Source organism: Carettochelys insculpta, chromosome 4 (assembly GCF_033958435.1).
Source record: "Carettochelys insculpta isolate YL-2023 chromosome 4, ASM3395843v1, whole genome shotgun sequence".
Lineage (NCBI taxonomy): Eukaryota > Metazoa > Chordata > Testudines > Carettochelyidae > Carettochelys > Carettochelys insculpta.
Window position 1 is genome coordinate 129,812,321 of NC_134140.1, and position 13,586 is coordinate 129,825,906.

At 40.2% G+C, this 13,586-nt stretch overlaps 1 protein-coding gene across 4 annotated transcripts in view; it reads right to left on the bottom strand.

The window, feature by feature from the left end:
- Positions 1 to 13,586, bottom strand: part of ANKRD17 (ankyrin repeat domain 17) — a 159,931-nt gene that overhangs the window by 84,891 nt on the left and 61,454 nt on the right. For 3 of the 4 annotated variants that reach the window (XM_074993801.1, XM_074993800.1, XM_074993803.1), the window contains exon 2: positions 1,225 to 1,378. In XM_074993801.1, coding sequence (XP_074849902.1) covers positions 1,225 to 1,378 — 154 coding nt within the window. Of the gene's footprint in view, positions 1 to 1,224; positions 1,379 to 11,014; positions 11,087 to 13,586 lie in introns of all 4 variants that reach the window. The other variant, XM_074993802.1, reaches the window with a different exon arrangement.

Genomic DNA, 13,586 nt, shown 5'->3' on the forward strand with positions numbered 1-13,586 from the left:
GACACGAGCCTGCTGACTAATGTGTGCCTCACTGGGCTATGGGGATTTTCTACAAGTAGGGACCCACTGCCTGGGGATCCTGACAGCGCGAAGAATCAGTCTCATTAAGAGGTAAGCCTAACACCATCTTTGCAAGTAGATATTGTGAGGCCTTTGGGGATGACTATTCCGTTTATTAAACCCTGAAAGACAATTTATGTAAGGGACTCAAATATAAATAAAAATAATGGAAAACTAAAGAAAAGGTATTCTACCACATGACCACCACTTACAGAGAAAAAAGAGGCTGGAAAAAAATGGAAGGCACTGATTTCTACTTCCTTCACAGCGAAATATAGAATGTGAGACATCCTTTCGATTACCAAAAAGACCACAAAAATACAAGCATCTGCTATATGAGCTTTAAAGACCTAGAAAGGAATATTAACCATGGCAACTACAGAAACAAAAGTAAAATGCAAGCTCTATAGATCAAATAGAGTACTTTCACTCACTCTCAGTCTGAAGTGTGGGGCTACATCTACATGGGCAGCCTCTGTCGACACAGGTCATTGTCAGCATGAAACCTTAGCAGTACTTCTGTCAAAAAATCGCGTCTACACATAAACTTGAAAGAGCAAGCCACCCTGTCGACAAAGAGCAGCCAGACTGCCCTACCCTCTCTCGAAAGAGTGGCTGACCAGAAGCTCTGCTAACAGAGTTGCCTGGGGAACCAGAAGACCTCTGTCAAAAGAAATGCCTACAAAGGCGCTCTGTCAACAAAACACTGTAGACAGACAATATACCTGACTGGGGGGAGAGAGAAAATGCTGCTGGCTGAAGAGCTGAGTTTTGTCAACAAACTCTAACAGTGTACTTCAATCGTGTAGATGCTCAACGAGTTTTGTCAACAAAAGCCCAGTTTTATCAACAGAGGCTGCCTGGGTAGACACAGCCCGTCTGTGCATGCTGGGAAAAATTTAAATGGGACGTGGAGAAATTAATTGAATTTTATTATCATCTTGTTTACATGATGCTGCAAATAAAAAATAGCTTGAATCAGAGAATAATAGGACATTTCTTTTCCTGCATCAAAAGCTTTTGGAAAGGTAGGTATTGTAATTCATTCCATCCCACACAGAAAATTTCCACCCCAATGAAAGTTCACACTGCATTAGGTTCCGAGACGGTCAGACTTACACAACACCCCATTATCGTTTTAGGAATATGGATTTCAGGACTTACCTGCAGCTTCAAGTAAAGCTTCTAATCTAGCTTGGGTTTCTGGGTCTACAGTCCTCAAGTCAGCACCATCAGCCGTACTAGACAAAAGCAATTTGGAAGCAGTCTCCAACATTGGATTTTCCAAATCATCCTGATCCAAAATGAATGACTCCACCTGCAAAGAAAGCACACTCGTTAGCCTTCATAAAATGCCAGTTCTCAATTCTGCAATTTTAAAATCCACTAATACATTTTTAAATTGGAAACGTTCAGTCATTTTCTTTTAATAAAAAAGACTTTCAGAAGCACTTTTGCTTGCATAACTGTTTCTCTGAAGTTATTAGAAATTTTACTTCCACGAATGCAGAATTAGTCTATTACTGAACACATCTTAAATTCAACACAATGTGCTTTATAAATTAAAAATTGCAAATATCACTCTGTAATTGATAACCAGTTTAGATACCAATTTACAAAAAATTGTTTTAGATTTAAATCTGAATTATTATTAAAAGATGTGAACTAAAGTATAAGTGCTGGAAAAATTTGCATGCGGTTAAGAACATCAAGCATCATTTTACAGTAGCCTTTACTTTCTCAGAACTACAATTAGTATTAGTCATTAATTCCAACAAAAACTGGTGTATATTTCTCAAAGTTATATATTTATAAGCACAAGTGTTCTGCAGCAAAGATTAATACCCTGATACAGTAACTCTTTCATATCTGGCAGCCCTGGGACCAGGAGATTGCTGGACAGTCAAACATTCTTGATAATAGAGAGGTATATCTAGCAATGCATAACACTAAAGAAAAGCAAGATTAAATATTAAAAAAACAAACAAAAATGTATACGAAGTACTTTACCAACAACAGTAGTATTGTACACTGCAAACGTACTATATTTGCAGTATTTATTTGTATTTATTTTCAGTATATACGGTACTGATGGAAAACGTAACTAAAATTTACTCATTGTTAAAAGGCTGGTTATTTGAGAGTTCTGGATAAGAGAATGCTGGATATGAAAGAGTTTACTGTAATAGGGAGATGCAGAAGAATATGGCTTTTAATAACATCCTGAATTTTAGAGGTACTGAGCACTTCCTTCCATCAGAAAGGTGGGTAATCATAACCTCCGGGTCAGGAAAAAAATTAGACATGACATGCTATGCTACACATCTGACTGCAATGACAGCCCCTATAACACAGGGCTGGGAGCGACAGTTCAGTTCAGTGATTTGAGCTTTGGCCTTGTAACCCCAGGATTGTGAGTTCAATCCTCGAGGAGGCCATTTAGAGGTCTCAGGCAAATAGATTAAAAAAAACAACTTGTCAGGGAGGATGTTTAGTACTGCTGTGAGTACAGGGAACTAGATGTGATGACATCTCGATGTTCCTTCCAGCTCTACGAAATATGACATGTAAACCAAACCACTGTCCAAATGTGCCAGACAATTGAACAAAGTGTGAGCATCACTATATAACTCACTGGAGGTGCCAATTCTGAAGCCTGATTGTGATCCCTGGAGGCTCAATATTACCATTTAATGGCTGATGGTTGTACTAAATACAGTAGTGCTTAGTTAATGTGAGTGGACAACCTGTACAATTCTTCTGCTTTCCTGCTGGGGCACTGGAATAAGATCCATGAATATTTAAAATCTTTATTTTGTAACTAGATTTCATTTCTAGCTATACTCTGAGTGTCTGTTAAAGTCCCTATAATCAGGATTAAAAGAAAAATGAAGGCAGTTCAGATCCAGAACAAAGATTGTAAATAAAACTTGTACAAGTTCTAACTTTTCCAATCATTTGTATCACAAACTTCAGATTAAAGTATTGTTTCCAACCAAAATGACACCTAATTACGCTTTCCCGTGAATAATCCACAAAAACAACTCACAGTTCTCCATTTTCACTGTCCACGCCTCAAGTATTTTCACTAAAGTAAACAGACTGAAAACTAAGATTTGTATTGAAGTTCTTAAATTTATTACAAAAATTGCATTTTTATAATAGTCCCGAATTCAGTAAAAATGATTCAGTTCAGTCAAACTTAACACTTAAATAAGCATCCACTTACATTATAATATCTGACTTTAAAAAGGGATACAAGCCAATAATTCAGGAAATAAGATTACCTGTAAAATTCCAGATACCCAGCATAAATTTTACCAACAAAAGGTTGAAAATGTGCTACAATACTGAGGTAACATTCAAAGAACAGTGTATATTCTCACCTTCCTCTCCTGCATCAGAATTCAATAGCCTGTCTGGCTCCAATACACTAAAATATTTTAAATTTACTGTGGAAAAAAACTTAAACTAGACTTAAGGCTAGTTAATGTAAGCTTATAGAACAAGCCAGACATTACAACCTTTCGGAGACATCTTGGCACATTCTTCCAAAAGGACAGAAGATCCCTAATAACACTGGCTCTCCTCTAACAGCATACAATATTCTTGAAGAGGAGATAACACAATAAGCACTCCAATTTCTAAAGGCATCTAAGAAAGAACCACAGGTAGCTGACTACTTCCAGCATTGCAAAACAAAAAAACAGTCCTGTAGCACTTTAAAGATTAACAAAATAATACAAAAAGTAAGACTGAGTGGACTTGCAGTCTCTAAAATGTTAGTGCTTTTGTTTTTAAGTGCAGTTATGTAACAAAATGCCCTACAGTTGTAAGTTACACTTTCACAATAAAGAGTTTCCATTAAAGTATTTGCACAAGGTGAATTGAAAAATATTTCTTATCATTTTACAGTGCAACTGTAGTAAAAACAAAGTGAGCAAACTATGCACTCTGTACTGTCAGAAATCAATACATTTGAAATGTAGAAAAATAAAATATTTAATAAATGTCAATTGATACTCTATTATCTAACAGTGCATTTAATTGTGATTAATTTTTTGAGTTAATGACAACTAACTGAAAGCCCTAAAAGAAAATATTCTGAAGTTCAGGCATTGTTTCACTCCTGTTTAATGGGGACAATGGATATTCTGATATTAAGAAACATCTTGGACTGATTTTTGTTTTGATAACATATATTACACGAGATAACTGCATTGTGAAAGAAAAGACTATAATTTGTTTTGTATGTGCACTAACTACATTTACAAAAGCTGGCATTAAGACTAGTTTAGGATTTGTAAAAACAGATTTATGTTCTTTTAAATAAGGGTAACTATTACATACTTTATTCTTATTATGGTAGTGCTTAGGAATACTAGATCCTGTACAAATACAAAAGAAAAAACGTCCCTAAAATACATCTTTGTGGTTGGTGATCAAAGTAACTCCCCAAACAAAATGTAACGGAGAACTGAAATTAAAAAGGGTTGTTGCCTTAGTTCACTCTTGGGAAGATGCATATACATGCATATCCGTCTCTCATAGGTACTGCCTGCTACATCTATCCAAGACAAATGCAGTATAAATACCATTGTAGCCTCTGTCCAGGCCATACACATTATTTTCACCCTTGAAATCCATGTTAAAATTTTTTTATTGCACAAGTCAAATGAAACATGGCTTTAAAAGCCAAAAACATCCATTGCACTAGAACACTGAACCATACTTTGATTTGTTGACACAGAAGTTAAAAATATGCTGACTAACAGGATACTGTGTCCAAGTTACCTTTTGCAGAACAAAGAGATGAATAAAAAACTTGGAAGTTTTAAATGTTCTGAAATTTAAAAACTTGACATTTAGATGCCTCTTTTCTTCCTCCGCTTTCTGAATATATTCTAAAATATCATGATTTAAACAAAGCTATTTTTTGCCAAGTACTAAAAACAGATGATAGTCTGAAGCTTTGAAAAAACCTCTGGCTGCTGCCCTCAAATAGACAGGCTGGAAATAGTCCAATATTGCTTTTTTTTCTTTCCTTTTCTTTTTTTTTTTTAGACAAGTTACGCAGATTCCTTAAACAAAATGATGACATTCAGTAACGGACAAGTTACAAATTAACTTAAACTGATTTATAAATAACTTGTGTTGTACCATCACATGGTTGCAGGTTTCCATTACCTTTAATATTTTTTAATGAAATATAAAAGGCCAAGTACCCCAGGAAAGGTCTCTCTCTCTCTCTCTCACACACACACACCTTTCAGTTGGTTCTCTCTCTCTCTCTCTCTCTCTCTCTCAGTTCGTTCTCGGTTGTTTACAGGACTGGAGGTTCCTTCATGTCTGGTATTGATTTCTACAGCTCTGGAACTCCTCCACAGCTGTACTTCTTACTCTCCAGCTACTCATGAGAATGAATGCCCTTAACTCTTTTTATTGTAGAAAGTGACCTGGTGTGGATCTGCATTATTTAACATCTTAGTAATGATTTCAGTGTAGGAATACAGAACACACTGATCAAGTATGCAGATGATGCAAAGCCTGGATAGAACTGGGTTTGCCAAAATTCTGGAAAATACAGCTAAAATTTGGAGGGATCTTGGGAAATTGGGGATCTGGGCTGTAGACAACAAAAATAAATGCAACAAAAGACAGATGTTGAGTGTTACACTTGGGAAAGAAAAAAATAACCAAGTACAAAATAGAGGACAATTAACTCAAACTAAAGCATGTCTCACAAATGTGTGGATGGACTGCATCTGTCACTGACATCACTATTCTTATAGAATGAGCTTTCATTCCAGAAAGGGGATAGAGGGGAACCACTGCCCCACTCCAGCCTGCAGGAGTGAGCCCGTGCAGTACCCCAAACAACTGGAGAAAGACTTGGAAGTAACCAGTGGGCAGCTTGCTGGAGCAGCCCTGTACACAAGGAGCAGCCACAGCAGTCAGTTGGGGACTGACTAGGGAAGGTGTCAAACAGGGGTCTGCAACTTGCAGTTCTTTAAGGACTTCTTTGCAGCTCCTGAAGCTATAACTGCAAATTTTAAAAAGGAAAAAAAACCCACTCCTGATTATTTTCAAGAAATGGTGAAAGTCGAAAAGCCCCAAAACGAACAACTATCCAAATAGCAAACAACATGTGATCTCAAATCATTGGATAACTCCTCCTAGCATCCTCCAGAGAGGGAGAAGGTTCAGGAGGGGAAGAAAGAAAGACAGTGGTAGAAACGCATGTGAAGTGTGAAGAAAGAGAGTATGTAAAAAGTTTGTGAATGCATTTTTTTTTTTTTTTTTTTATTTCTGTGGGGTTTTCTCCAAAATTAAGTGCACTTTAAGAGCAGTCAGTCTTGGCTTTCTGGTAACTTGATTTAAAAATCAATTATTTAAATTGTAGTCATTTAAAAGTCAATCCAGGCTGCCCATTCTATTACTCCTCACTGAAAGGTTTCCACTGTTCCTTTGAGAATCTCCATTTCCATAATGGCCCTAAAAAGGTATGTGTTTTGGGGTCCTGGAAGGGGCAAAGAAGGAAATTCAGTTGCATAGCCAGAGCGGATAATGTTTGGTACTCACTTGTCCGTTTCTGGGCATACTAGACTGTTTTACAGGTTAAAACTCCCAAAACTGGCCCTCCCTCCTCCAGCAGGACTACAGATCTTGAAGGACCAGAGAGTTCCAGGGCTGAGAGGAAGAGGGGATAACCAAATCAGCAGCAAGAGCCCAAGGCAGGGAAGTCACAGCTGCTCTAGTGGCAAGGGGAGGGAGGGGTGGCAGCAGCCAGGGAACAGTGGTCCAGGTTGGTAACCTGGTAGCCCAGGCTTACAACAGCTCATTTCAGGGGCCAAGCAAGAAACGCTTGAGGTGTGCAAAGCCCCTGTCTGGGGAACGGCAATTTGGGGACGAGCAGGAAACTACAACCAGAGTAGGTTTTGGAGGGGTGGTTGGGGCCAGGAGCTGGCAACTGCGGAACATGAAGGTGGGATAGCTGCAGCAACAGTGGGGAGGGGAGCCCAGGAATAGAGGCTGAGGCTGGGAGCAGGGGCAGAACTGATCACCCCAGGCCAGCAAAAATTCTTGGTCCAAGACCACTCAGGTCCTGAGGGTGCCAGACCAAGAAGGATGAACCTGTAAGTTGATTCCCAAATGCAATCATTAAGAGGAAGTGATATTTGGCAGGATGCAGAGGAAAGATGGATGTCCTTGTCCAGAAGAGTGTGTTGTGCATCCTAAACTTCCCCAAGGGAAGTCTGTATATGTCCTCCACAACCCTGTTCCTGAACGTGCGTATGGATAAATAGGGGGCAATGGGGATGCTGGAGTGACTGCTTCATCTGGAGACAATGAGGACAATCTCAGTGGTTTCTGATCAGACTTTCCCTTCTCCCATAAGGCCAGGAGGAACCTTTTGTTGTCTTCCTGGAGAGGAATGTAGGATTGACCCCCTAGCAGATAGTATCACCTCCTCAAGTCGGTACAGATACTGCAGCCCCCAATATGGCCAGGAAGATGGGTCACTGAGGGCTCCAGAGAGCTCCACAGCATGGGATACCAATGGTTCTGAGGCAAGTAATGTGATGAAGGCCCACTCTACACTGGTCTGAGCTCCCTGACGAGGAAGTCATGGCTCAGAGGAGAAACTGTTGAGTACTTCAGAGTCTCCTAAGAAAGAAAAGCCAAGTTCTGAATTCATTGGTGGTACTGAGGGCTCTGCTGGAGGGAAACCGAGACAAGGAGACTGATTCCTTCCTCTAGTTGTACCTCCTATTGGAGACAGGGCTCTAACCTCAGTTAATTCTCCACTGACCCCATACCCACAGGAAAGTGAAAGACAAAACTTACTGTAACATATACAGGGTATGTCCTCCCTTAAAAAGAAAATTTCTTAACCCAAGTTAGATAACTTGGATGAAAACAGCAGCAAAGACACAGCAACCTAAATGTTGCAAAACCAGTTGTTTGCATCTAGAACTAAATAATATTACGCCAGTAAGTCCGAAATTTTGAACACCATATTTGAACCCTGATGTTATAACCAACTGTTCAAAATTCCAGATGAAAAAACATGCTAGTAGCTCCAAAACCAGCCTTTATGCTTAGGAGCACTATAACTGTCATAAATTTTACAGAGTGAAACCAGTGTGTGTATTTGCTTCCAATGAGTAAACAGCTGGTCACGCAGCATCTACTATCCTCCTCCTCTACCCACTTTCTACTCTTACTGCATCATATCTGAAATTAGACTTAAGTACAGGGACCAATTTTGTTTTTATTTTCAGCACTCAGCATAATTTTGGGTGCTATAAGTTAATACATGGTCACATTTTAATTTGTTCTTTTCAGGTATGTTTAACACATTCAATAAGCAATATTTTTACATTTTTCTTCCGCACAGGGTCCTGTACAATGACATTTCCAAAAAATATAATATGGATGACAAGCAAAAGTTACTGAGATCAATTAATTTATCACACTTTAGAAATTATTCTTTAATAAAACATTAGCAAAGAGTAACACTTATATCTGACTGTCCAACATGCATAGCTATTACATAGGGCTATCTTCCAAAGCCACAGAAGCCTATTATAGCTTATTTAACATCTATGTAATCACAGCAGTTTCCATAAATGGCTCTGTTCATCAACCCACAGAACAGCCATGCCACCACACCAGTTTATGCATCTGTCTTGCAATGATCTCAGTCACTGGTGTATAATTATAATGGCAATCAGGAGGCATTAAGAAAACAAAAAACAAGTCATTCTTATACAAAGCACTGCGCTGAAAAAACATTTTCTTAAACCAGATTCTCCATCATTTGCATATTACATCAAGTCTCAATGATTGGTTTTTACCAACACATCCCCTTAGATCTAATTCTTTGAAGATTAGTCAGTTTGTCCTCACTGCACAGTTTTAAGCAGAAGACTACCAGCAGGATACTGTGATAACCCCATTTCACTGGATGCAACATGATTTCTCCCTTCTATTGCAAAATTTTGTTATGCAATTTGAAAGCTGGGGGATAGGAATAAAAAAAAAAAAAAAAAGTGCTCATTCTCACAGTACAGTAAACTTTCATATTATTATATAGTTCATATCATCCAGAATGCTCAAATAACCAGCATTTATTTTAACCATAAGTAAATTCTAGTTACATTTTCCATAAAGTACAGTAGACCCTCAATATTATGGACAATGATTCAGTGGACTTCAGGAACAATGCATGTCCACCAGCTCCCCACCCCACCTGCCGTTTCCAAGATCTGCTTAGTTGGTGCCTGTAAAATCCTAAATCCTCTCCCACTCCTCCCCAAAAGAGTAAGGCAACTTAACAGAGCCGCGGCCTCCAGCCACCAAACCTGCACTTTGGCCTGAATCACTGCTTCTGGAGCCGTCACATGCTCCCTCCCACCAGAGATGGTGCATGTACGTGGACAGACAGCACTCCCATACATGTCCCACCCCTGGTGGGAGAAGCGTATGGCAGCTCTGCCAGCAGATCTTCTCTGGCCAGCTCCAGTGGAATGGTGGGTCCAGCAACTCCAGCTGCATGGTGGGCTCCAGCGGCTCCTCCAGAGGCAGCAAGCTCTGGAATTGTGGGGGTTTTTTTTGGGACGGAGGGGAGCCGGGCAAGGGGTGGGGCAGTAAACCTTCGTATTAAACCAACTTTTGGGTTAATGGACACTCCTCCTCCCATTAGTCCATTAAATCAAGGGTTTATTGTATACTGAAAGTAAACAGAGCAAATACAGTAAATGTTCACAGCATACAATACTTCTTTTGTTGGTAAATAAAGTACTTTGTATACATTTTTGTTTCTTACTATCTAATCTTGTTTTTCTTTAGTGTTATGCATTGCTGGTACACCTCTCTATTTTCAAGAATATTTGAATATCCAGCAACCTCCCAGTCCTGGGGCTGTCAGATATGAAAGAGTTTACTGTACATCAGCAGCATGTTGTAATTTAGAAAATCAAAGCCATCTGTCACCTGCACATCAGCAGTGAACTTGCTGTACTGTGACTTTTGCTTTATGTTGATGTGTGCAACATAAACTAATTCTGTGCAAATTTCCAGCTATACCTCAGACAGTGTTTACAATGAAAAAAGTAGTATAGAAATAACAGAAAACTACCATCAATCTAATAGTTAAAGGCATTCCTATTTTTAAGTCCTCTTACTTATGCTTTAAAAATCTTAAAACCAGTTGTAAAAGCAAATCTATCCCACCTACCAAGTCTTCAAGGGTAAGGAGAACATGCAACAGCATATAAAGAACAGTTTGTATGTGTGGGCAGAAGAAGAGATACCTCTGCATAGGAAAGACATGCAGTGTGGCAAGGGACCAGCTTGGCTTAACCAGGAGAACTTGAATGACTGCAAAATAAAGCAACTGTAGAGAAAGCGGAAGTTAGGTCAAAGTGCAGGAGGAGGAATATTAATAGGGGCACATTTAGAAATGCAAATGCACAAAACAAGCTAAATCTAGCTCAAGTCATAGATGGAAACAAGAAAACATTCTACAAATATAGTAGGTGCAAGAGGAAGACCAAGGACAGAGTTATGCCCGTTGCTCCATGAAGAAGGTAAAACAAAAACAGAAAACATGGAAATGGGAGAGATACTCAATTATTTCTTGGGTTTAGTCTTTGCCAAGAAGGTTAATGGAGACTGGACATGTAATACAGTGAATGCTAGTGGAAATGGAGTAGGTCAAGAAGTTAAAATAGGGGAAGAAAAAGTTAAAGAAAGAAAAGTTAAAATGTCTTCATCTAGACATCCTAGAATATGCAAGAAGCTGAAAGCAGGTATGCAAGCCAGTAGCTACCACCTTTGAAAAGCCAAGGAAATCAGGAGAGATTACAAAAGACTGGAAATGGGTACGTATAGTGCCCATCAATAAAAAAGAAAATAAGGACAACCCACGAAATTACAGGCCCATCACCTTATATTTCCTGGCACTGAAGCTGATAGAATAATTAGGGAATCCATCAGCAGACAATCCATCAGCAGACATCTAGAAGGTAAGGTGACAGATAACAGCCAGCATGGATTTGTCAAGAACAAATAATGTCAAACCAACCTGATAGTTTTCTTTGAAAGAACAAGCCTTGCAGATAAAGGGGAACCGGTGGCCTTGGTACACCTGGGCTTTTGTAATGCATGTAATACAGTCTCACATTACCTTCTTATCATTAAACAAGGGAGATGCAACCTAGATAGGTCTACTCTCAGGTGGGCGCATATCTGGTTGGATAACCGTTTACAGACAGTAGTTATTAATGGTTCACAGTCATGCTGGAAGGGAACAACTGGCATTCCAAGGGGGTCAGTTTTGGGGCCTGTTCTGTTCAATATCTTCATGTCAGAAAGTAAACTTTTCAAGTTTCCAGGTGATACTAAGCTGGGAGGAGTTGCAAGTGCTCTGAGGGATAGGGTCAGAATTCAAAAAGATCTGGATAAACTGGAGAAATGGTTTGAGGAAAATAGGATGAAGTTCAATAAGGACAAATACAAAGAACTCCGCTTAGGGTAGAACAAATCAGTTTTACAAATACAAAACAGGAAGTGACTCCCTAGGAAGCAGTACTGCAGAAAGGAATATGGGGTCATAGTGGACCTCAAGATAATGGTAGTCCATCGATCCGATGACGACAAATCTGTGCAGATCATGTGTTATTGGTCTGGTGGTGTGCCCTCTGATGACTATATAAGCCAATTCTAGAGGTGCACATTTTGCCGCAGATGGTGCATGGGAAGTTTGCAATCTGTGGGTTGTGCCTTGCTGATGTTCTGTGACGTCGTTCGCGTGCCTCTTAGAGATGCCGACAGCGGTCTTCCTCAAAGGCAATGCAGGTATTTCTGACTGTTGCACGCCACTGTGTTCTGTCACTGGCGGCGTCCTCAAGGTCCCTAGGTTTGATACTGCTGTACTGCAGATTGGCTTTGATGGTGTCCTTGTAGCGTTTCCATGGACAACCTATATGCCAGATGCCCTGGGAGAGCTCACCATACAGAAGCTGGCAAGGGATTCTGTTGGCATCCATGCGGCTGACATGACGGGTCCAACATAGGTGTGACTTCATAATCATCATTTCGATGCTTGTCATCTGGGCTCCCTTGAGGACCTCAAGATTGGGCACTTTGTCTTGCCAGAGGATCTTCAAGATGTTACGGAGGCAGCGCATATGGAATGCTTCGAGCTGCTTGATGTGATGCCTATATAGTGTCCATGTTTTGCACCTGTACAAAAGAGATGAGAGAACAACAGCTCTGTACACAAGCAGTTTTGTTGACATCCGGATGTTATGGTGGTTTAGAACTTTGACACGCAGACAGCCAAGTGCCTGGCTCGCTTTGGATACTCGTGTGTTGATCTCATTATCCAGTGATCCATCACTGGATATGACACTACCCAGGTATTGAAAGTTCTCCACTACTTTAAGCCGAGTGCTGTCAATGGAGATACTCAGGATAGGAGCATTTGATCCAGGTGCAGGTTAATGGAGAACCTCTATCTTTCCAAGGCTGATAGTTAGTCCAAAAAGTTGCGAGGCCTCAGCAAATTTGTTGACAATGTGCTGAAGATCGTTTTCAGTGTGAGTCATAAGGGCACAGTCATCAGCAAAGAGTGCGTCAGAAAGGAGTTTCTGCACTGTCTTAGTCTTTGCATTCAGGCGATGGAGGTCAAAAAGTGAACCATCATGCTGGTATTTCAAGTATATACCTCGGTCCAGATCTTTCATTGCATGGTTAAGGACGCATGCAAAGAACAGGTTAAATAACACAGGAGCGAGAACACATCCTTGTTTCACGCCGTTGGTGATGCTGAAGGGGGCTGATGTGGCTCCCTCAGACAGTACTTCACCTGTCATGTCGTCATGGAAAAGGCGTATAATCTGGACAAATTTTCTGGGGCAGCCAAGTCATATGAGAAGGTCCAAAGGCCTTGCCTGTTGACGGTATCAAACGCCTTTGTCAGATCTATGAAGACAGCATACAGGTGCATGTTCTGTTCAATGCACTTCTCTTGTATTTGTCTGACAGCAAACACCATATCGGCTGTGCTCTGGCCAGGTCGAAAACCACCCTGACTTTCAGGTAGATTTGCCTCGGAAATACTGACTATTAGGCGGTTCAAGATGATGCGGGCAATGATTTTCCCTCTAACGGAGAGGAGGGATATGCTTCTGTAGTTTCTGCGTTCTGCTTTGCCGCCTTTATTCTTGAAAAGGGAGACAATAATAGCATCGTGGAGGTCCTGTGGTATGTTCTCATCCTCCCAGATGCTGATGATCAAGCTATGGAATGCTGCTAGTGCTGCTGGACTTGCCGCTTTCTCTCTCTCTGCTGGTATCCCATCTTTTCCAGGAGCTTTTCCTGAACTCATTTGGCTAACAGCTTTCTTAATCTCATCTACAGTAGGCAGAAAGTCAAGATCTCTCAGGATGGGTTGTTGTGGAATTTCATTGAGGACGTTGTTATTCATAGTCAATGGTCTGTTAAGGAGGATGCTA